Below are 24,535 nucleotides of genomic sequence, written 5' to 3' on the forward strand. Positions count from 1 at the left end.
ATTCATTTAGAGCAGGGTAGGGAGATACACAGCTACAGCCCATGTGCGGAGCTCAGAGGTCAGTTTATAGGTATTGATTATTTCCTTCCTTCTGGTGATCAAACCCAGGTCATAGTCAAGCTTGGAATCAAGCGCTTTTACCACTGAGCCTTCTCATCAACCTAATGGGTTTTGTTTTTCCCCCTTATGTTGTGCTTTAAATCATTCAGAATGATTTAACTTATAGGAGTTTATTTGTTTTTCTGTTTTTTTTTTTTTTTTTTAAAGATATAGTCTCATATAGTCAAGGCTGGCCTGGAGCTGACTATGTTTTGGAGGCTGGTCTTGACCTAATCTTCCTGCCTTCTTTCTGGAATGCTATGATTACAGGCTCAACACCACCAACTTCTAGGATTTTTTGGGAGGGGAGGGGAGATAGGGTCTCACTATGTAGGTTGGAACTCATTATGTAGACCAGGCTGGCCTCAGCTTCACAGAGATCCACCTGCCTCTGCCAAATTCTTACCTAAAAAGACAGGCCCTCAAACAATGTAAACAACCTTGAAAGAGAAAAAATAAAGGAAAACAAATATCACCAGAGAGCTATCTATCAAAAACAAGATCAAGAATCTGATTAAACAACATAGTCTACATTGTAAACCCTACATTACAAAACTTCTAGAAAAGTATAGAAGTCAGGTGTAGTAGTGCACACCAATAACCGTGGTGTTTAGGAGACAGAGGCAGGAGGCTCACAAATTTGACACTGCATAACAAAGTCCAGGCAGGTCTGAACTACACAGTGCAATTGCCTCATAAAACAAAACCCAAACTCAAAGGAAAAAGGGGGACAGAATGTTTGTACTCTGGATTCAGCAATGATCCCTAACCATGACACACTAGAGAACAGACAGTGCTTCATAAAATCCTAAGATCTTTTCAGACCTCACCCTGTCTCAAACCGGGAGAAAAGTTAGTATTAAGAGAATGAAAACAACAGTCAATGTGTAGTAACATATCTGATAAAGGACTCATAGCCAGGGGCTAGAAATGGCTCCGTGGATAAGAGCATTGGCTGCTCTTGCAGAGGACCTGTGTTCAATTCCCAGCACCCACATGGCAGCTCAAAGCTGATTGTAACTCCAGTTCCAGGGGATCCATTGCACAGGCATGCATGTGGTGCACATATATGTGGATGCAGGCAAAGTACCCACACACAAAATTCATATCTAAACACATGAATTCTCAAAATACACAAGAAAAACAAACTGGGTACAAGATCTGAGCATTTGAGCAAAATTATAGCTAGGAAATCATGTGAAAGGTACTCAGCATCATTAATTATTAGGGAAACACAAACCAAAGCCACAAAACAGCACTGCATAGCTATTTGGATGGCTACAGTTTAATAATAATATATTAATATTATCATCATTTTTGTTTTGTTTTGTTTTTTGAGACAGTTTCTCTGTATAGCCCTGACTGTCCTGGAACTTACTCTGTAGACCAGGCTGGCCTTGAACTCAGAGGCATGAGCTACCACCACCTGATAACATGATGGTAAAACTCTGGAAAACAGTCATATAATTTTTCTCGTTTTGTTTTTGTTTTTGTTTTTGAGGGGATGGGGGAAGCGGCCTTATGGTTAAAAGTTTGATCAGGAATTGAACCCAGGACTTCATGCATACTAGGCAAACATTCTACCACTGAGCTAGCTATACCCAGAAGCCCTTTTTGTATCTTCTGTTTTGAGAGATGTCTCATTAAGCTACCCAGACTGATTTGGACCCAGGCAGAGCTTGAACCTATGATCTTCCTACCTTGCCTCCTGAGCAGCCAGGATTACAGGACACTACATGTGACTTGGCAGTTTCTTGGAAGCTAACTGATCCAATTACTCTTTGGTACTTAACCACAACCTGTACACAAAATGCTTATAGCAATTTTGTTTGTAATAGCCAAGATCTTAAAATCTAAAAGTATGACAGTACATATGCACACTGGAATGCTACTGAACATAGACATGTATGAAAATACTGACAATTCAACAACATGAATAACTCTTAAAATAATTGCACCAAGTGAAGAAAGTCAACCCACTCCTCCAAAAGAAGCCTCTATTGTAAGATTCCATTAACATAAAACTCTAGAAAATGAAGTCTACAGGGACAGCAGATCAGAGAGTGCCAGGGGATAGGTGGTGGGATAGGCAAAGGGAAGGGAAGGGAAGTATAGTCAGGAAGGAATTTTGGAGCTTAAAGACACAGTGCACTGTCTTTATTTTTTCTTTGATAAGGTTTCCCCCCTAGCCTAGGCTAGTCTAGAACTTGTTTTGTACCTCAGGCTAGTCTTGAACTCATAATTCTCCTACTTTTGAAGCCCAAATGCTGGGAATACAAGTGTGTGCCATCATTCTCTTGTTCACCATGTTGTGGTTTCACTGATGTGTACAGATTAGAACTTACCAAACTATACACGTTATATATGCAGGTTTTTATACAACATTTATGCCATTAACAAAGCTGTTAAGGAATGTAATATCTGGGGAACCATTCTCCTGATCAAGGTAGACAGTGGAGAACTATCTGTTGTTTCTGGTATTTGGTCCTAATACACAGGTAAACTCATACTGTGCTACACATGTCGTTAAGGCCATGGCTCTTTCCATAAAGAACTCTAAGCACCTGCTAAGTAGATTCACAGCATTCATGACCCCATTGAAATTACTTGGAGACTGGGGGGAAATTAAGAACTTGATAAAAATTTGATGTCATTGCATTTTCTGTAATGTAATGTGAGGAGAAGAGATGGGAAAGAGAAGGGAGAGAAAACTGCTACTTTTTTACAGTATCCACAAAGGGATTTCTACTCATGTCCAGCCTCTCCTTAAAATTCATCTCTTAATTAGGTACCTTCTTGACTCTAAAAACGGATTAATTTAAAATGAATATAAGTAGAGACTAGCAATCTGATTCTACTTAGTTTTATAAGAGAAGAGGGCTTACCATAAAGTAGTCAAATATGTAAGAAAGACTATTAATTGAATTCAAAATTTTTGTTATTAAAAATTTTCTGAACAGAACCTCATATGAACTATAAATACCTTTCCATAAAGGTAGTCTATAAATCAAGAAAGCCAAGATAGCAGAGTATGTGAATTCACTATTCTTCTGCAGAACATAAAATATTTAAATACATATATGCCATTACTTGTCTTAGGGTTTTACTGCTGTGAACAGACACTATGACCAGAACAAGTCTTTTAAAGACAACATTTGATTGGGGCTGGTCTACAGGTTCAGAGGTTCAGTCCATTATCATTAAGGTGGGTGCATGGCAGCATCCCAGCAAGTATGGTGCAGGCAGAGCTGAGAGTTCTACATCTTCATCTGAAAGTTGCTAGGGAAAGACTCAATTCCAACCTTAAAACCTACACCCACAGTAACACACCTATTCCAACAAGGCCACACCTCCAATAGTGCCACTCCCTGGGCCAGGCATATACAAACCATCAAATTACTGTTGGCAGGGTTAGGAAAAACTATCATAAAACTTAAGTCAAAACTATGGGTATTTTAGAAAAAAACAAAAAAATAAAAGATCTTTTCCTCTTTAAAAATTCTCTATCTTTTTTTGTATTAATTTCATAATCTCACTAGTAAATAAACTACAATGAACACCAAAGACCTAACAAAAAAAATTTAAGAGAAAACATATTTTAAAGTATTAGGTTAAGACAATGGCTCAGTGGGTAAGAACACTTACTGTTCAATAATTAAGACCAGAGTTCTAATCCCTAGAACTCAGGTAAAAAGGCAGGTGTGGCTGGATATACCTATAATCCCAGAAATGTGTGGGAAAGACAACAGGAGAATCACAGGCTTGCCAACTATCCACAGAGCCTCACGTTCAATAGAGACCCTGAGTCTCAAGGGACAAAGGCAGTGAGTGGTTGAGAATGGTACTCACTGTCCTTCTCTGGTCTCTGCATGGATGTGTGCACTTGTACTTACATCTGTACAACACACACGCGCACACACACTAAAAGACCACAATTATTAGACTTATTTCATTTAAGGAATTCTAGGCTAAAACCACCCACCACTACATCCATCAGCACAGTACCTAAACTACCATACGGACTCTTTCTTAGGTAAGACATCCCAAACAAGGCACATGTACACAGGGATAAATATGGCCAGTTTTACTAGTCTTTCCCAAATGCCTTCTCTCGTGGTATGGTATGCTGCTGAAGTGTAATACATACATGTACACTTACATTCTGTGACATTAAACAAAGGCACAATCACAACTGTTTTCATTTAAGTGCTTTCTCCCTTCCATTCATTTGACTACTGTCAAAATTTACAGCCTCATGCTTCAGGCAATATTATCTTACTTCATTCACGAAAAAGTATTCAATACCAGTTCAATACCAGTTCTCACACGTTACCTATTTTTCTTTCTGTCTTACAGTAATACATTCAGAAGTGAGCAGACATGTGACAAGTACTAAGGCATTCATTTAACTAAAATATCAAGTCAGACTTTGACAAAAGATAAGTATGTTAAGACTAGCTGGCTTGACAATATCACTGGTCTTAATAACTAAGTTATACAGAGCTATTTTCATAAAATAAATTAGGCAGAATTCTAAGATGACTCCTAATCCTTCTGCATGCCCTGTATAGTCATTTACCTTGGAGTGTTTTATTAATACAGAAAGATAAGCAATTCTCTGAGCAAGGTTCAAAATATGGCAAAGGCAAAGTTTAGTTCCCAGCACCCAGCATGGAGCACCCCCTCAACCATCTGTAACTCCAGCTCCAGAAATCCAATGCCCTTTTTAAACCTTCAGTTTCCTCCTGCCTTCATGTGACATACATTCATACAAGCATAGACACAAGTTAGAAAATGTTAAAACAAGCAAACAAACAAGTATGAAAAAAGTGACTGATATCACTAATCAGCTGACCCTGAGTTAATCAAAGGGAGATTACCCTGGGTGAGCACAACCTCATCAGGTGAAAAAAAAAAGTGTCAGAATATGAGAAGTAGCAACATGACTAGGGTTTAGCTACACAGAGAAGTGCTTGTTTTGCATGCACACAGCCTTGGGTTCAATGCCCAGAACTACAAACAGACAAAAAACAGAATAAGATGAATTCCTATTGAATGTAAAGAAGCAAACCAACACATTTTGATGAACAAATGTGCCTAGAAATAGGGTATGCTCTTTAGAAGCTTTGGCTTCACTGCTCTACCTAACAAGGTAATAAATTGTTAAAATCACACTGGCTTTAAAGAAAGCACTAGTCTTAGAGAAAACCACGGCCCTAGCCAAAAACAGTGACTTTTCCCCCCTTCTGAGACCCTAAGCAGAGAATCAAGTTAGGCTATTCCTAGACCTCTGATTAAAAAACAAAGTATCAGATAAATAAATAGATGTGGCTTTAATCTACATTTTATCACCATTTGTTATCCAGCAACAGAAAGCTTGTACAATAAACATTTAATGAGAATTTAAGAGTATGGTAAGGAAGTCCTCTTAGCCGAGCCACCTGTACTGAATCTTCCAGTAATTCCCAAAGTGACAAAACACGGGGAAAGAGGAGAGGAGCTGACGCATGCTCTCCAAGCCTTCTAAAAAATGGGTGTTTCTTTGGCCACATACATGTGAATCTACACAAGTTATTCCACAGATATTAGGGGATTAGGTACTTTTCAAAAAGGAATTCCTAATTGTTACCACAGCAAAACGGATCATCTACAATGCCGCTCAGCTGCTGCTGGCCTTGTAAACAAACGAGCACATTAAAGACAGGACTCCTGCCAGAAGGACCTGCAGAGTGAGCATGGTAAGTACTGTAAGAGTCAAGATGGCTTCCTGAAATGGAAGAAGGGAGGTTAAGAGTCAAGATGGCTTCCTGAAATGGAAGAAGGGAGGTAAGAGTCAAGATGGCTTCCTGAAATGGAAGAAGGGAAGTAAGAGTCAAGATGGCTTCCTGAAATGGAAGAAGGAAAGCATCAGGAAAGAAACTACGCCAAAGGGAAGGTACCTGAGGGAAGGAACTGAAGGGTTCCACTGAGGCTCCAGCCTGTTCTATCCAGGGAATCACTTTGTGTGAACAGAAAGGAGCCTGAGCTGGAGCCCATGTCCCAGGAATTCATGGTTTTGTAGTTGTACAGATGGGAATGAAAGACCTAGGCTATAAATGTTTTTCTTAAGTTCACATGGTGGTATCCTTTCCCATAAAATTTTTTTTTAAATAAATTTTAACTGTCCCAGTTAATCTTGTTTTTCTTATTCAAATTTGCATTTTTCTTGCTAAAAGATGCTGTTTAGAATGAAACATACATTCTATTAATTAGAAAATGGCAAATTATTTATAAAGTGTTTATACTAGTTTCAGGATAGTTCCCCTAAATCACCAAGGGGCAAAAAGGGAGAAAAACCAGCAGGAGATCAGACACAGTGGTAGGCACACTTCTAGCCCTCAGCATTCAGGAGGCTGAAGCAAAGACTGGAACTCAAGGCCAGACTGGCCACATAGCAAAACTCTGTCTCAAAGGAGCATGAGGTAGGTGATGATCACTGTCTTATGGTTACACTCCAGAGGAGTTAACTATTTATGATCATATCCTGAATGGCTAGACTTTAAGGAAAAAGACTTTGCCTCTGAAACCTACTACCTAGAAACAGATTACTTAAAGCTCCTGATGTTAGGTATTAGCTGTGAATTAATTTGACTATGGAATAGGACTCAAAAACTGTAATCTAAATTTGATTTGAACTTACTAAAACATACTATTTTAAGTGGGAGGATAAAATGCATTTTATCAATAAATATTATCTTGACTAAGGTGTACATAAACTAAAAGTTTTGATTGTATTTTTCTTTCTTGAGTATATTAAACAAACAACTTATAAGTACAAAAACTAAAAAGATAATAATTGTAGTCATTGGCTATTTAGTAAAGACTGGAAATACTAGAAAGTGAAAAGGCAAATGACTTTTAAATTCTGATAACATTATTTTCCAAGTAAAATGATCTTTGCTTTAAACAGAACCAAAGTCCTAAATGAGTAGCTAATGATTAAAAGCAACTTGATTATTAAGATTCATTGAATAGTTAGAACTATAGAATTTGGCATATAATTTTTAAAAAGTTAGAAGGTTGGATTTAGTTGCTTTAACATTTTTGTTCACTTATATTAACTTTTGGACATTAGTATCTATATAAAAGAAAAGTAAATTTTATTTTATTGAAGGTAGAGTCATCATATGTAGCCCTTGTTGGCTTTGGTACTTACTATGCACTGGCCTTGAATTGGTGACAATCTTCCTACCTTAAGCTCTAACTGCTGGAATTACAAATATGTACCATCAAGGGACTAGAGAAGTGACTCCACAGTTAAGAACACTGATGCTCTTCCAAAACACCAGGGTTCACTTCCCAGCACCCATTTGATGGTTCACTGTCTGTAGCATTAATCCCAGGGAATCTAATGCCTTTTCTCACTTCCTTGGGCACCAGATAAAACACATATTAAATAAATAAGAAATAAATAAACAAATACACACCACCATACTAGCTCAAAATAATGTTAGGGCCTTATGTTTATAGGTGAATGAATTAATTCAATATATATATTTCTCTGTTATTCAATTCTATATATACTATTCAATATATAGTTTTCTCTGTTACAAAGAAGTATAAAAAGCAACCAAGGTCTTTGTTTTTAAGATTTATTTAGTTATTTTATGTATATGACTTCAGACGCACTAGAAGAGGGCATTGGATCCCATTACAGATGGTTGTGAGCCACCATGTGATTGCTGAGAATTGAACTCAGGACCTCTGGGAGAGCAGTCAGTGCTCTAAATCTCTGAGCCATCTCTCCAGCCCCAACCGAGGTCTTTCAAACATTAAAACATTATATAAGAACATAATTATGTACATGCAGGATACAAAGCTCACAGAGAAAAGGCCAACACAAAGTTTAAAGACTTATTTTGCCACCTTCACTTTAAAAGAATCACAGTGCATAGCAAATTACTTTGGCGTTTACATTCCATTGAATACTTTAAAAGGCTTTTGAAAATACATGTATGTTTTGCCTGCACATATGTAGGTGCACCCCATGCATGCCTGGTGCCTATGGAGGTCAGAAGAGAGCTGTAGATCTCTTGGAACTGGAGTTACTAACAGTTGTAACCCACCATGTGAGTGCTAACAACTGAACTCGGGTCCTTTGCAAGAACAACCAGTGTTTTGTTTTTTGTTTGTTGGTTTTAATCAGTGAGCCATCTCTTCCATTAGAGTCCTTTCTAACTGTCTAAGCTGTTTTACTTTAACACCATTAGTATTTGTAATAGAAAATTATACCCTATGTAACTACTTGATTTTAACATGAAAAATGTTACATGTCAACATACAATGTGCAAATTCTCTTGGGGAGAAATTACAAAAACATTAAACTCCCTAATTAATAGAAAGAGTCATGGAGACTCAGGAGAGATTGGATTGGAGCCTAGTATGCGCCACAGGGAAGAATCACCACTGGATTTTTAAGAATTGACAAGAGGTTTAAGAAGGTTAAAAAATCAAGACAGAAAGCCTATAGAAGAGAGAGGAAGAGACAGAAAACAAGCCAGGAGTGTTTCAAGTATTGAAAGATAAGAGTTTTTTGGTTTTTAAAATGATTTGTAAGGCAGAAGAGACCAATCACCAAATACTTCTAATGGATCAATTACAAAAGAACTAAAAAGTGTTTTTGTTAAGAGGTGTGGTAGATTTACAAAATGATAAATGAATTAATAAAAATAACTAAAGACTTCTATATGGGCTGGGGATACACAGCAGTCTGTTGAGAAAGAAATGGGAGGAAGAGAGAGTAAAGGGAAGGAGGGAGGAAGGAAAGAAGGTAGGGAAAGAGAGAAGGAAGGGAGGGAGGATAAAGAAGTCTTGACTAGCTAGAACTTTATACATGTTATTTTCACTGTGTTGCTCCACTTCTAAACATTTATTTGTAAATTTGGAATATATAACACTTCATATGTTTTACAAAGCTTTCTACTAATTATCACGTATTTTTATGAAAAGAAGTTTTGGTAGTTAATTTTTAACATGGCTACATGAAATAACTCTAAATCCATTAGTTCCATTAAAATTCCTCCCTCAGTCAAATATGCTGCCTAACATAGGATATAATCAAACTTCGAAACCCTTAAAAGAAAGGTCATGATTAACACAATAGAAATATATTTGATTTATGTCAAGTGGTTACACAGGTAATGCTTTCAATACTCAGCATAAAATATTTTAATGGACTATTATTGCTCCAAATATACCATACTAAAATTAAACTGATAACAGAAAAAGGTTACTAAATCATGGCTGACAGGAAGCTAAATGCACCAAGTTAAAGTGCATTCCTAATGCTCAACCAATGTGGCTGAGCCCCTTGGGTCAGTTTGGGTCATTATTACTTTGGAATAATTCCAAACCATTCCCATGAGTTCTATTGTTCTAGTCAGCACTTTAGAAAATCCAGAACAGGCTCCATGTTAAAAATTTAAAAACCATAGGCTCTCCATCAGTTTCTGAATTTACTCTTTTTTTTTTAAGTGTACTTGACATTTTAATGAGGTCATGAGGCACCCCAGGATAATTTCTATAGCAGTTTTTACATACTAGTCGCTGGGCAGCTACACATCAGCTTATATAGTGCTGCTCAAAGACAGATACGTGGTTACCCCTCGGAAAAGGAATTACACTGAACAAGATGGGGCTTGGTACAGCTCAAGGACAGAGAAGCTTGTCAGGACTACACAAGGTAGAGATTCCCAAGCCCACATGGGGGGAAAAAAAAAAAAGAGGAGGGAAAGAGAGAAGAGAAAGTCTGTTACAATGAAGGTCATAACACTGTGTTATGTATGAATGGTCCTGGGTGAAAACTCATACACCCAATTACAGAGAACCTACCCACCACTTCCCCTTAATTCTGAGAATGCCTTACCAGCCCCAAGTCTTTCAGTTTCTACATAGTTTTGGATGTTACAATGTATAAGATCCATATTTTAGGCAAAATTAAGTATCTATCAAAACACCAGCAGTCTCTCTGCAGAAGGTAGCCTTCTTGGATGGCAATACCCTTCAGCTCCTTCAGGAATGCTCTACACTGAAACAGTATACTCAACACAGTAGCAACTCTTTCATATTCCTTACTCAGTATTACAACTGTCCCTGAATGAATAAACAGTCCTTGGACTATGCATTATACATCCGTGTGGGAGTCCACTGAGGCCACAGCCATTATTCTAATGTTTAGATACTCCACCTCAAGTTCCGCCATCTACACACAGTGAATGGGTACGATAGTCGGGGTAATAGAGTGACAGCACACTGCCTCTCAGGTGAAGAGTTCATAGCAGAATGTCTCTGAATTGGAGGGTAGGAGATGGGCAGGGTGGGCCAGGGGAAGGATTTTAGAATGCTGCTGCTTAGGAGTGTGTATTGGAGATACTTTGTGTATTCTTAATCCAAGTCTTAAGTAAGTGCAGGTTCATGCAAAATATACTTCTACTTTAGAGGAAGGAGAGCAAGCAGCCTGTTAGGAAAGCATTTTCTTAGGGGAATATAATGGCATCTCTTTCAAAAGTGGTTCACTTTCTAATCTTTTTGGTGACATGGCTGTATTCTATTCCTACCTCCTTAACAATGGGACAGGTATTAGTGAACTCATCCCTATGAGGAATAACCTTATAGGCACCTGAGGTATCCACAGAAGCCCGTCATTCCTTTAGAAATGTCCCTGACAATGTGCTTGGGCAGCAGGTGGCAGTCCACTAATGTTATCTCACTACCATCCAGAAATGTAAATGTGGAAAACTTGATGCCATACGTGCTGTTCTCATCAGTTTCGTGAGAGAGGAATGCAGATTCCTCTAATTTCTGCAGTATTTTCAAGGGCCCCACCCCCAGTGTTTCATTAGCTTCTGCCTTGAGGTCTTGATAGAAGCAGAGAATTTATCAAAGATGTTCCAGCAGTTGAGCTGGATAAGATTTGTTCAAAACATTCCTCAATCTCATTTACATCTGTTTTAACTTCGCTGTTGAAAGTTATATATGGTGGGTGGGTTCCTAGAGTCAAAGTTCTGCAGGTTCACAGGCTTCCTTTTGAATTCAGTGGTTGTGACACTAAACATAACTCCTTTGAGCCCAAGAATCATGAGGAGCCTCTGTGAAAGGAGATGTTTCCTATGCTTTCTCCATCTGCCAGCTTTGGTGAAGAGCGGGGTGAGGGGCTCTTTGTCCTCCTCCTACAGCCCTTTCAAGGCATCGACAGTGCCATGGTTGGCAGGCTTAGAGGATGCCGATGGGGCCGTGGTTCTGGAGCTGCTCCATTACTGGCATCACCTCACAGCTCCTGCACATCTAATTACTGGACCTCACCTGCACGTGTAACCTTTCCAAAACCCAATCATGACCAGGTTAATCTAATCGCTTTGCTCCAGGAATGACAACCCTACAGGACTTCCTATACTCAGATGAAAACCTTAACTTGATGTACATATAATCTGCATCTCATCTCCTTGCTTGCTAATTTGTCTGTCTCTCACAGTTACTCAGAATGCAAGCTTCTGGACAGCAGGACCCTTCCTAGAGCTTCAATATCAAAACTACTGCTGACACACAAGAGACACTCAGTAACAGTTTCCTATAATCTCCAGAATTTAGCTTCCTCAAAGATGGCTTCTTGACTAGTAACACCAACTCTATTTTCTCAAATCACCCTACAAATCTTGTGGAGAGAAAAGATCCAGTTTATCTTCTAAAACTTGGAACTCCAAGAACCAGTTGTATGAAGGAAAACATCTGGAGCTTTCAGAATCTACCAATGCATTTTGTAACCTTCTTTTACCTTACCATACAGCATTTAAACACGAAGGTAATATGCTGCGTGTACAAGGACACGCTCTTTTGTTGCTCCCAAGTAATATGATAGCTTCGCTGTTCTTAGAGAGCAGTGGTAACGGCATTTATAAAGTTCCTGGCTCTTTTAGGAATGATACATAATTTAGCAGTAATGTTAACAATCCATATGTTACCCATTAGTAGTGTCACTCCACATGCTTATAACTCTGTATGTTTCCAGATGCACAAGGTGAAGCCTTCTTTTTAAGGTAAACAAAGGGCTGGGCATGCTGATCAGTGGTAGAACACACACGTGGCATGCACAGGGTTCAATCTTCAGTACCAGAAGAAAAAAAAAAACAAACAAAAAAAGCCAACAAAATAACTTTTTTCTTTTTTAATTAAAGGGCAAACAAAAAATGTATTTCTACTTCCAAATTTACTTCTCATAAATGCATTTTTCGCCTGTTTTTTTTACATAGTAAAATGCATACTTGATGCTTTTATTTAAGAAAACTGTAAATTCAGACTGCATTCTTAACTTTTAATTGTGTGTGTGTGTGTGTGTGTGTGTGTGTGTGTGTTTGTACCTTCGAGAGTGCTCGAGCATTCACAAGCTATGTAAGTGTGACAATGTCTCATTATGTAGTTCTGGCTGGCCCGGAACTAGCTGGTCTCACACCATAGAGATCTTCCTGCTGGTGCCTCCCAGGTGCTACTATTAAAGTGTACCACCACACCCAGCATTTTGTTTTGTTTTTTAGTTTTAAAAACAACTTCCACTAAATCAAATTAAATTCACTCATTTTATGTATTGTTTCAAATTTAGTGTAAGTGTTGGAAGAAATGAACAAGACTTTCATTTTCAAGTTGACACTAGCAATTTTTCTAAATTCAAACAAACGCATGCCCACTCTGTGCTCATTTTTTTTAAAAAAAAATTACCCAAAACTTGAAAATAAGCAAAAACAAAACAAAAATAATAAGCACTTTTCAGTGTGGTGTTTAGTTTAAACTTTTGATTACTTCCTATTAACTAATATATTCAACAAGTCTATAAGATTAATTTATAGAATTCTGGCTGGTCAAAATGCAAATAATTTCTATGTAGTGGAAAGGACTGCCAAACTTATTCTTATGTTCTTATCTGAAATATTAACTAATTTTATACCTAGCCCAATAGCTTTCCTATTTCTTCATTAAGTATCCTATCAATACCTAAATGGTCATATGAATGGATCTGACACCTCACTAGATCTCTCACTAAGTGAAAAACTGAAGGGTGGAGATCTATAACTCAATGGGTAGAACGCAGGAAGCCCTGGATTCTATCTTGGGCTGTTGAGACAGGAGGATCAGAAGTTCAAGGTCACCCTCTACTACATGATAAGTCTAAGGCTAGCCTGGGCCATATGTGCCCCTCTCTCAAAAATAAATTAAGTTATAAATCACTGACATGTGTTCATTACATTCTGAATGAAGTCATGACTTTACCTTTCTGAATGTTTTGGTGACCTCACTAGTAGACTATTCTGACTGAGCCAACTACTCTACTCTCTGTCTCTCTCTCTCTCTCTCTCTCTGTCTCTCTCTCTCTCTGTGTGTGTATGTGTGTGTGTGTGTGTGCGCACAGAGAGAGAGAGGGAGAGAGAGAGAGAGACAGAGGCAGAGACAGAGACAGAGAGACAGAGAGAGAGAGACAGAGAGAGAGAGAGACAGAGACAGAGACAGAGAGACAGAGAGAGAGAGACAGAGAGAGAGAGAGAGAGAGAGAGAGAGAGAGAGAGAGAGAGAGAGAGAGAGAGAGCTCATTACATAAGCCAAAACCCACAAGGTAGAGATGATGAAGCCCTTTAGTCCGAGCACTCAAGAGGCAGAGGCAGGAAGATCTCTGTAAGTTCTAGACCAGTATGGTCTACAGAGTTCCAGGGCAGTCAAGGCTACAACAGAAAAACCCCGTCTTGAAAAACCAAACCAGAAAGAAGCCAAACCTTTAAAACTAAATTTTTGCACTAGATAATAAATACCTTTAGAGAATGACTTCACTTTTAAGAATCCACCTTTGAGTGGTGGACACTGTTAATCCCAGCATCTGGGGTGGGGGAGGGGCTGGTCCTGCAGAAATGAGTTAGAGGCCGACATGGTCTACAGAATGTAGCCAGGGCTACAAAAAGGATCCCTGTCTAAAGAAACCCTGAAAATTCACCTTTGCATTCTTAGGATCTGGCACGGCATCAAGGATTATGTAGAGTCTAAGCCACCTTCTGCTATCAAAATTATGAACATATTTGCATCACATGGCCAGCACTGGTTGAGCTGATAAATACACTGCCATTCTGTGAGGTAAAGGAGCTAATTACAACCTAGATGTTTGTAATGTTTCCCCTTTGCTTTCAATTCAAAACAGAATTCATTATCACTACTCAACATGCCTTCCATTTCCACAAAGTTCTTTAAAAAGACATGATGTGGTACGTGGCCCCAAGAAAACCAATAAATATCTCCTTACAAGAATAATGCCAGTGGAAAATTTGAAATTCTGAAAATATAAGAAAATGTTTTTACCATTAAAGTGGACATGTCTTTCCATTCCTAGACATGTATGATGAATTATTTTTCAAGTGCAGTTGTTGTTGTTAGTGTGTGTGTGTGTGTGTGTGTGTGTGTGTGTGTAGGTCAGAAAACAACTTTTGGGAGTCGGTTCTCTCCTTCCCCCTGAGTTCTGCACATGAACTCAGGTAATCTGGCTTTTGCCAAAAAGGTACTTGTACTCCTTACATCTTACAATCTCCCTCAACAGTGGTGTTTTACCTAGTGGAAGTTTCTTATTAAAGTTCGGTGTGTGTGTGTGTGTGTGTGTGATGTGTGTACGTGTGTGTGATGAGGGTCCTGCATAAAAGCCAGGCCAACTTTGCAGAGTCAGCTCTCCCCATCACTATGTGGATTCCAGGAATGAAATTCAAACCATCAAGCTTGTGTTGTTGGACCACAAATCAGCCTTCCCTAATGAGTCTCCTGCTGGCCCAGGAGTAAAAGATAGTGAGTAAGTAAATAGATAAATAAGTTAATACTTTTTTTCATTTTTCAGAAAAGGAAAAGAGTTACAGGGAGACGCCCATGTTCAAGACGCCCACTGACCCTATGCCCATGCAGTCTTCAGATCTACAAGTCTATCTTACAAAAAGAATTTAGCAGCAACAAAAAGCATCGCATAATTACCTAACTTCATATAAGACTAGCACCAACCTGTAGGGGACACACATCCTAGCAGTGTATCTAATCTTCAAAGATTGATTTGCATGAGCTGCCCCCCCCCTCCCTTAAAAGTGATTATTACAAGCTCTGGTCCCGGTGAAGAAACTGACCACATGTTGTGAGGCAATCCCTGTATTCAGGTAAGACTTCTGCAGGAAGTAGAGAGGCGCTTTAGATTCACCTCAAGAGCCGGAAAATGAACACTATGACTCACTGACACTTCACACATGCGAAACACACATCCATATTGGCAAAAACAGCACTGCCTCAACAAGCAAATGGGCAACCGTGGCAAGCAAACCGCCCTAGGCGAACACCCCCCAAAGAACGTAATTCACTGTAGTCCCTCGGTCTGAAATTGTGCGTTTGTTTTAGAAACTAAAAAACCAGCGGGACTTTGTCTTGCCAGAATACAGCCTGAGGACAACACATTGGTCAACGGCGGAAGTTCCCTGACGAAATGACTGTAAGATGAAATCCAGTTTTATGATCATAACAAAACCTTCCTTCCGGGACCAGGCCAAAAAAAAAAAAAAAAGTTGAGAACCTCGTCCTTCGGGATGCAACAGGCAATTGCGAGCACCCGGTGCCCGGCCGAGAAGGCTCGGCCCTGGCGCCCGGTGCGGGCACGAGCCGTGCTCCCCGTTGCAAGTCGTGCGGGCTCCCGGCCCGGCCCCCCAGCCCGTCGCCCCGCGGCACCTCCCTCGGCCCCAGCACTGACCTTCCGCAGGGCTGGGACCAACAGTCCCCGCCATTTCGGGCTGTTTTCTTCGCTGAAGAACTCGTACGGCTGCGGCGCCTGCTGCATGGCCCCGGCCGCAGCGCCTCCGCATCGGAGGCCGGGCCGGTGGCCTGACAGGCAGGGCGCAGGCCGCCTCGCCTCGCCTCGCCCGGGCCGCCGCCTCCCGCCCGGGCCGCAGCTCGGGCCGAGCGCTCGGGGGCGGCGCCGGCGGGCGGGCGGGCGGGCGTTCGCCGAGGCTTGGCGGCCCCGCAGCCCCGAGGAAGCGCGGCGGCCCGAGGCGCCCTGCTGTCCCCGCGGCGCCGGCCCGCTGTCCGGTGGCTCCTCCTCCTTTGTCTGGGTGCGCAGCGCGGGGCTCCGCCGGCCTCGCCCCCGCCCCGACTCCCGCTACGGCCGCGGCGGGCAGACGGCGGCGGCCCGCAGCGTCCTCATCGCCTCCCCCGCCCTGTGCGCAGCCGACGCCGCCGGCCCGGGCCCGCCCGAGTCACCTCCAGAGGGCACTCGGGGCCGAGCGGGCGCGCGTGTCCGGCGTGCACGGCGCTGGCCGCCGCCGCCGCCCCTCCAGCCCCGCGGGCCGCCGCCGAGCGCCGGGTCCCTGCAGCGGCTGCTCGGCTCGGCCCGGCGCTCGCTCTCCCGGGTCTGGGGAGCAGACCAGCACGGAGCATGCGCGCCGCCGAGCGGGCCGAGGCGCAGGGTGCGGGCGCGGGGGCTGGCGGGGTAATCGGTCTCCCCTGGGAACGTGCGCCGGGGCGGGGTGGCTGTTCCAGACACACTCGGCAGCGTCTGAGTCCTGGCAGGCAAACCTGATTCGGTGCAGCCCTACGGGACCCCCGAGCCGTGACTGCAGCTCTGAGAGGCAGAACACGGATGTGGGGAGAAAGGGACATTTGGGCTGAGAGGATATTTATTTAACGCGGGCTCTAGGCGGTTCTTTTGTATATTTAGGTGATAGTGGCTATTTCGTAAAGTCACGTTGTGGGGTCGTGGATAGCGCTTGGCGCACAGTTGCAGGGCCAAACGACTTCAGTTCGAGGCGTTTAACCTAAGGTCCCTGCGTATCAAAAAATTGAAAAAGGTATCCAAAAACTTTCAGATATTGTTCTTTGGCTAATCATATTCTTCAAACCTGGATCCTGCGGTACAGTCATTAGCATCAAGAAAAGATCCTCTGACTCTATGCTTTTTCCGAGTTGAGGAGCCATGAACTCTGGAAACGTTTTCACTAGCCCAAACTTCATCCCACTAAAATTGCTGAACAAATTGCTCCCAACGGGCTGTAAACAGTCACGCAGCCGTGAAGAAGGGAACGGAAGAACAGGCTGTAAAAGATAACTTGAGCAGTAATTTCGGTTACAGAATCAGTGGGTGAACATTCTTCTCCCCCAAACGCAAGACCATGTTGTCTTCACAAAGACTGGCAGACCGACTACTTAAAGAGATAGCAGGTTTCTGGTTTTTATTTTAGTTTTCTTTTTCTTTTTTAAATCTAAGTAATTCACTGGGTCAAAAAAAGAAAAGAAAAGAAAAGAAAAAGAAAGAAAGGAAGGAAGGAAGGAAGAAAGAAAGAAAAAAAGAAAGAAAGAAAGAAAGAAAGAAAGAAAGAAAAAGTCCTTTGAGGCTGTCGAGGAAAAGGTATCTGCTTCACAAGGCTGACAACCTGAGTGCCACCCCTGGAACCCACATGAAGGAGAAAACCAGCTCCACAAGTTGTTCCCTGACCTCTACGTCTGAAATATGGCATGTGTGTGTCCTCGAACACACGCGTGCATACACAATGCCAAAGTTGTTTAAATGTCTTCTAATAAACGGCCATGCTCACAGTTTCATGTACTAAATACTCTCTGGTTTATAGAGAGCCCTTAATTTTCCCTACAGTTCCCAGACCCCAGCTATAAACACGAAGCTGTCAAATTATCAGACTGCGATTGTATTTTCTCATAAGAAAGTCATTGGTGGGAAGTTTTATTCTTGGCAAAGGATACTGGAAGGTTCCCCCGGGGGCTTAATCTGGCCTGGAGATGCATTTGTTTCGCCAAGTCAGCATTAAGAATTTTTAATTGGTATTACCATTTTAAAGTCAATTTCTTTTCTTTTTTCTTTTTATTTCCAGCTTCTCTTGACAAAGATCTGGCAACACCCTGGTCTACTGCATCTATGCAAAGAAATGAGCAGGCAGTACAGAGACTGTCCTCCTTATAAAGTTTCCGCCCATTTCCAGTTGGCTGTCCTCTGGATTTGGCACTGTTCCCCCTTTTACGTAACCTGCCTAGTCTCTACAGGCATCTGCCCTGTGATCTCTAGGCTAGCAAACAGAAATGGGATCCACATGATGAAAAGGGCCCAAAAATGACACCAGAGAAGTTTCTCGGCCGGATAAGTGGCCATTTAAAGACAAAAAACTGTTGAATCCATATCTCATACTCAGGCAGAAATGCCCAATAGTCATTGCAAAAATCTAGACTGATATACTGTTTTTTGTTTGTTTGTTTGTTTGTTTGTTTGTTTGTTTTAATGCCTGGGGGGAAACTCACAAGCTAAGCTAAAAAGCAATGCCAAGCTAGAAAAAACACAACTCCAGCAACTCATGTTTTGAGTTAATTTCCCTATCTGTAGATGTGGCCCTGCAAATTAGTAGAATTAACCCTCAAGGGGGAAAATGAGGGGAAAAAAGATTGACAAAGCTATCTCTCACACACAAAAAGGAAATGTGTATCTCTTAAAAGTAAATACTAAATTTCATTCATATTAAGAGAAATACAAACTTATACTGGTACCAATTTGCACCTATTGGATCAAAGAGCTTAATTATATACTATGATAATAAAGATATGAGAAAACAGAAACTCACTGTTTCAACTTCTAATAAAGAGCAAATTACATGATATGTATTATCTATCAAAGTTTCAAAGGTACATAACTATGGACGAAGCAAATTCCAGAAATATGTCCTGAAGTGTGAGTGAAGTCACTAAGGGGCAGGGCTATCCACTGTGGCATTATTAATTACAGTTCCCACCCCTCTCTCTCTCTCTCACATCCACACCCACATACAGACCATTTTATGTAATGTTTGGAATATAGTATTGTTTTAATAAATGATGGCAAGTCAATACAGTACTACAGCTATCTATTTTAAAGATTTGATTTTATTTTACGCATATAATTGTTTTGCCTACAAATATGAATGTATACCATGCATTAGTCTGGTACTCATGAAGTCTCAAGAGAACTTTGGATTCCCTGGAACTGGAGTTAAGGATGGTTGTGAACCACTATGTTGGTGCTGGGAACCAAACCTGGACCCTCTGCAAGAGCAGTGAATGCTCTAACCTGAACTGCTGAGTAGTTGCTCTAGCCTTCCAACTTAAGGTTCCTTTTTTTTTTTTTTTTTTTAACTAAATGAAACAAACATATGGCAGGCTTCTGTAAAACATTCTTCAAGATATGCTTCAAAAGCACAGTACTACTTAGACTGATACCACTTGTATTTATTTTCAAGTAGGTAGCGTTTTTTACTATGTAACAACAAGGAAACACGGGATTCTTTGTTACCACAAAGATGAAAACCAGGTGTCCGGAGTAGAGAATTTTCATTTAAGACTTTTGTAGTGTTTGAATTTTCATCCTAGTCAATGTATCATTTAGTAACAACATTCAGTCATCTTTTAAGCATTTCTTTATTCTGTGTGTGTGTGTGTGTGTGTGTGTGTGTGTGTGTGTGAAAGCCTGTACTCTGTCCAAACTTGTGTACAGAGGACAATGGGTCAGAGTTGGTTCTTTGCTTACATGGGTCATAGGAATCAAACTCAAGTTGTCAGCCTTCCCTCCAGCCCTGTAAGTCATCTTTAATGACAAAATTTCAACCAGAACATAAACTTTTACTTCATGTATTAGAAGTGGAAGTGTTAAGATACATACAAGAAAGGTAACAAAAATCTCAAACATGTTTGAAACTGAAGGCACCAATTTCATATTAATGACTTTATCTGCCTTTTTAAAAATGTAGAATGGCTTTTGAAAAATAACTTGGATGTCTCAAGTACATTTTTCATTTATAAGACAGTTAAATATTTTTACTACTAATATTTTCCCACTGGAAAAAAAAACACTTTCCAGGATTTATTTGACATTTTTCCAATTTACTATTTCATATTTCCTCAGTTTACTTGACATCACAAGTGCTGTCAGTCAGTAGCAAAGCAACACCACAGGGAATAATAAATGTTATCATTGCTCATTTTTATGGTTTCCTGATGTAGCTTTGGTCTACTTACAGCCACCTGTTTGAAAGAAGCTGGAGAAGGCACAGAGAGAAACCGTTTCTTATCCCGTGACCCTCACTGGATGTTCAAGCTTATCAAAATTACAAGAGACTGTCATGTTGAAATATGTCTTCCCAACAGCAACTATAATTTTTACTTAATTAAAATATAATTATATAAATTTCTCCCTCTCTAATCCCTCCCATGGCCCTCATATTCTCTTTCAAATTCATAACCTTATGTTCTTCAATTATTTTATGCATACATGATTTATGCATACAGGATTAGGCAACTATACTTTTAATGAAATTCGAAGGGAGTGATTGTGTGCTCTCTACCCACCACCCGAAAAGACAGAAAAGCAAGCAATCTTCATGCCAGTATGTTACAATCTGCTCTCAAGCAGAAATCACGTTCCTAGGGATGCTCTAGGGATGACACTGAGCTTATGAAATCATCTAAATATTGCTACTACTACACAAAGAGAAAGCATTTTTTATAAGTTGTTGTCCCAGACACCAACTCCTACCAATGGCTGGAAAGGAAAGACACCATTTCAGCTCTTTATTATTTACATTAATACAGTAAAAACCTTTTTAGGTCCAGTAATGAACAACAGGAATCTACTGATGAACAATGAACAGCATCATCTACTCAGTATAGATCCAAGCCAGGGATCTGCCAACAATCATATATGTACATGGACCCAGATAATAAGAAATTAAGCAAACAAAGACATTTGTTGTCTTCTAAATATTAATAATTTGCATGATTTTTTCATTACTAGGTATAATAAATATAACTATCAAAAGACAGCTCTTATATTCTCAGTAGTCAAGCAAAATTAATTTAAAAAAAAAAGACATGGGGAAGGCTGGGCATGGTGGCCCATGCCTGGAGACAGACAGGGAGACAGGATCTCTGTGAGTTCGAGGCCAGCCTGGTCTACAGATCATGTACCAGAACAGCCAGAGATATACAGAGAAACCCTGTCTCAAAAACAAAAACAAAAAACAAAAAACAAAACCACTCTTCCAGAGCACCAGTGTTAAAAAACTTATCTTAAAGATAGTCAAAGACAATTTTTAGTAAAACTAAAGTTTTCTACTCAGAGGTCTGTTTTGTTTTTTCCAAGAAAGGGTCTCACTATATGGCTCCTGCTGGCCTGGATCTCTCAAGAGCTCCACCCACCCCTGCCTCTGCTTGGATTGAAGAGAGACATCTCTGATCACTGTTCCTCCATCTTTTGCTGATTGAAGGGGTTCTCCCTAAGCAACTCCCAGATACCATTATAGACTTCTCAACACATCTAAACAGCAAAAATCTTCATCCATGATACAAAAAGAATCTTAACATATCTTTGATGTGAGAGCCTGCTTTTAGTAGAAGGTACCACTTACCAAAAAGCACACGACCCTTTGCAGAATTTGAAGGGAGGGAGAAGAGACTGTTGGGATCAGCACTGTTCTTCCTTTCAGGCATTTGGTCTGTTTCCATTCTTAAACATGTCCCTGGGTACAAACCATTTGAAAACATCTCTAGGCATCGTTTTTATTTCCTGTGCACCTTATATATTAGACAATCTAACTGGGTCTAGTGAGATGGCTCATTGGGTAAAGGTGCTTGACAAGCCTGACTTCAATCCCTAGAAACTCTGCAAAAATGGAAGGAGATACCTGACTCCACACAGGTCTCCAACCTCCATGTGCGTGACATGGTTTGAACACTCACATGTGCATGCACAGTAATGAAATAAAAGTTTAAAAATCCAGTAACTGATTTAACAATTACGTCTCCAAAATATTTACATTTAGATAATAAATATACTCATAATATAAGAAAACATCTGACCAGGGTAGAGCCCCAGACAGCCCTCAAACAACACAAACTCCTTACCACTGGTTTGCTCGTAGAGAAAGAGCTCACAGTAGAAACCATTACAGTTGGCTAGCCTCCAATGCAGGCCCAAAAGACTTCCACATGCCAGGGTTTGGCAGAATAAGTCACTATCTTTTGAAGAAAGTTCTAGGAGTTGAGATTATCTTATAGGCTGATGGGCAGATCTCCAAATAGCCTCAGGAAAAGTGGAATTCTGCCAATAATAATGGCACTGCTCCAACTATGCACACTTCTAAGGGGATCAAGAGAAGGACTGTGACACACACATATATGTGTGTGGATAAAAGGATAAGGTTACATAACATGAAACACTAAAAATGTACATAAGCATTCCCCATAGACCAAGAACACTCAAGCTAAAATATAAGATGCTCCACTGTCAGACAAAAATATAAACATCTATATCTAAAGTTTATATTATTCACAAATACAGAAGCAATTGTGTTATTGTATTGAGACAGGAATCTCACTACACAGCTTAGGCTAGGCCTTGATTCTATAATCCTCTTTCCTCAACCTCTTGAGTGCTATTACAGGTATCACAGTTATACCGAATTTTAGGAGAGTTTTTAAAGAGTTTTATCTACATAGTGATATATGTGGTAGTTTACATAATGTAAGTTGCTGTGAGAGATCCTGGAGAGATGCGATGCACAGGTCTACCAAGCCCAGATAGGGAACCCACCAGACCAAAGTACAAATACTACCAATGTTCAACTTGGTGAACTAATGAATTTTATTGGGATCACTTATAGAATATGAGTAAAAGATTGCTTTTAGGAACAGAAATGACTCAAAGACAGCTGCATCCACAGAAGGCAGCTCCACAGACGGAAGAGTGTCCTTTCCAATCAAGCAGCTGCTCTAAATCTTTTCCAGGTAGCTGTCTGGGACTGAGTCTTCTTTGCAGCTCAGCTTCCTTCCCTGGGAGACGAACTCTGTTTTTATTGCTCACCACCAAACCTCATCAGTTTCAGGAACTTCCTTAAGCTACTTTGAGTTGTTTACATTCCTGCATAAAGGGATTCCCTCTAGGATCAAATGCATACAATCTTAGAGAAAGTTTTATTTAACAATGATATTCATTACAATAAGCTTTTGGGGGGGTATCTGTTTTGTTTTTTAAGACAGGGCTTCTCTGTGTAGCCCTGGCTGTCCTGGAACTTGCTCTATAAACCAAGCTGGGCTCAAACTCACAGAGATCCACCTGCCTCTACCTCCTGAATGCTAGGATTAAAGGTGTGCACCACCACTGCTAGCCAACTTTTTAAAGTATCTTTATTTTATGCATTAATGTTTTGCTTGCATATATCTGTGGACCACACACATGAGTTATAGACAGTCATGACCTATAAAAGTAACTTTGATTTGCTTGGGTAATTGTAGTCTTGAAGGCTTACTGCCTTAGTCTGCTAACCTAGGCCTAGTCCTGGACTATTCTAGTCCCTTTAAAATCTTATCTAGACCTAGAATATTTTCAGCCTCTAAGACTTGCTGCTGAATAAGCTAACCCTTTCTTGTTCTCTCTGATCTCTGACTAGCTTAAACTCCTCTCCAAGCTGACCTTCCTTCCTCCTCTTTTTTCTCTCTGTGCTTAGTTTCCCTTTCTTCTCTCTTCTCATGGGAGTTAGGATTTCCCATTCTGTCAAATCTTTTTCTGATTTGTCACTTTGTCTGCTACTCAATTATAATATCACTTCCAAACTTCCTTCTACAAACTAACTTTATGTTCACTGTTTGGGATTAAAGGTGTGTGCTAAGGCTGAACCATACCACAACTAGAAACAGGTTTCTCCAGTGAACACCACAATCTCAGGGTTCACTGTGATGAAATATCCTGCAACAGTGAGCTGCCATGTGGGTGCTATGAACTGAATATGGGTATTTTGAAAGAGCAGTCAGTGCTCTCAGCCACTAAACCATCTCTCCAGCCCCTCAGGAGAGGTTTTAATGGGAATAAAATATGATTGCAGCCACCGCCAGACTGAGGAAGACCCCGAAACTCCGGGGCCACGTGAGCCATGGCCATGGTCACATCGGTAAGCACTACAAGCACCCAGGAGGCCGCGGCAATGCTGGAGACATGCATCACCACAGGGTCAACCTTGACAAATATCACCCAGGTCACCTCGGGAAGTTGGTATGAGGCATTACCACCTGAAGAGGAACCAGAGCTTCTGCCCAACTGTCAACCTGGATAAATTCTGGATGTTGGTCAGAGAGCAGACACGGGTCAATGCAGCAAAGAACAAGACTGGAGCTGCTCCCGTCATCGATGCTGTTCTGTCAGGCTACTACGGAGTTCTTGGGAAGGGAAAGCTCCCTGAGCAACCTGTCATCGTGAAGGCCAAGTTCTTCAGCAGAAGAGCTGAAGAGAAGATAAAGGAGCTGAAGAGAAGATAAAGGGTGTTGGAGGTGCTTGTGTTCTTGTGGCTTAAAGCTACTTCAGAAGTTAATTAAATGCTAATATTTTCCATGT

General features: G+C 40.7%; 1 protein-coding gene and 1 pseudogene across 4 annotated transcripts in view; one reads left to right on the top strand and one right to left on the bottom strand.

Annotated features, from left to right (window-relative positions):
* The window catches only part of SOS2 (SOS Ras/Rho guanine nucleotide exchange factor 2), a 107,330-nt gene extending 90,838 nt beyond the window's left edge, over positions 1 to 16,492 (bottom strand). For all 3 annotated transcript variants that reach the window (XR_013975275.1, XM_080926424.1, XM_080926423.1), the window contains exon 1: positions 15,878 to 16,492. Coding sequence is in view for 2 of the 3 variants with exons in the window: in XM_080926424.1 (XP_080782550.1) it covers positions 15,878 to 15,964 (87 nt within the window). In the remaining variant the exon portion in view is untranslated. The remainder of the gene's footprint in view (positions 1 to 15,877) is intronic.
* Positions 16,493 to 24,019: 7,527 nt separating this feature from the next.
* On the top strand, positions 24,020 to 24,494 carry LOC308417411 (large ribosomal subunit protein uL15-like; annotated as a pseudogene). The gene has a single exon. The product of its transcript is annotated as a large ribosomal subunit protein uL15-like (transcript).
* The last annotated feature ends 41 nt before the right edge of the window (positions 24,495 to 24,535 follow it).

This window comes from Micromys minutus (assembly GCF_963924665.1).
Source record: "Micromys minutus genome assembly, chromosome: 1".
Classification (NCBI taxonomy): Eukaryota; Metazoa; Chordata; class Mammalia; order Rodentia; family Muridae; genus Micromys; species Micromys minutus.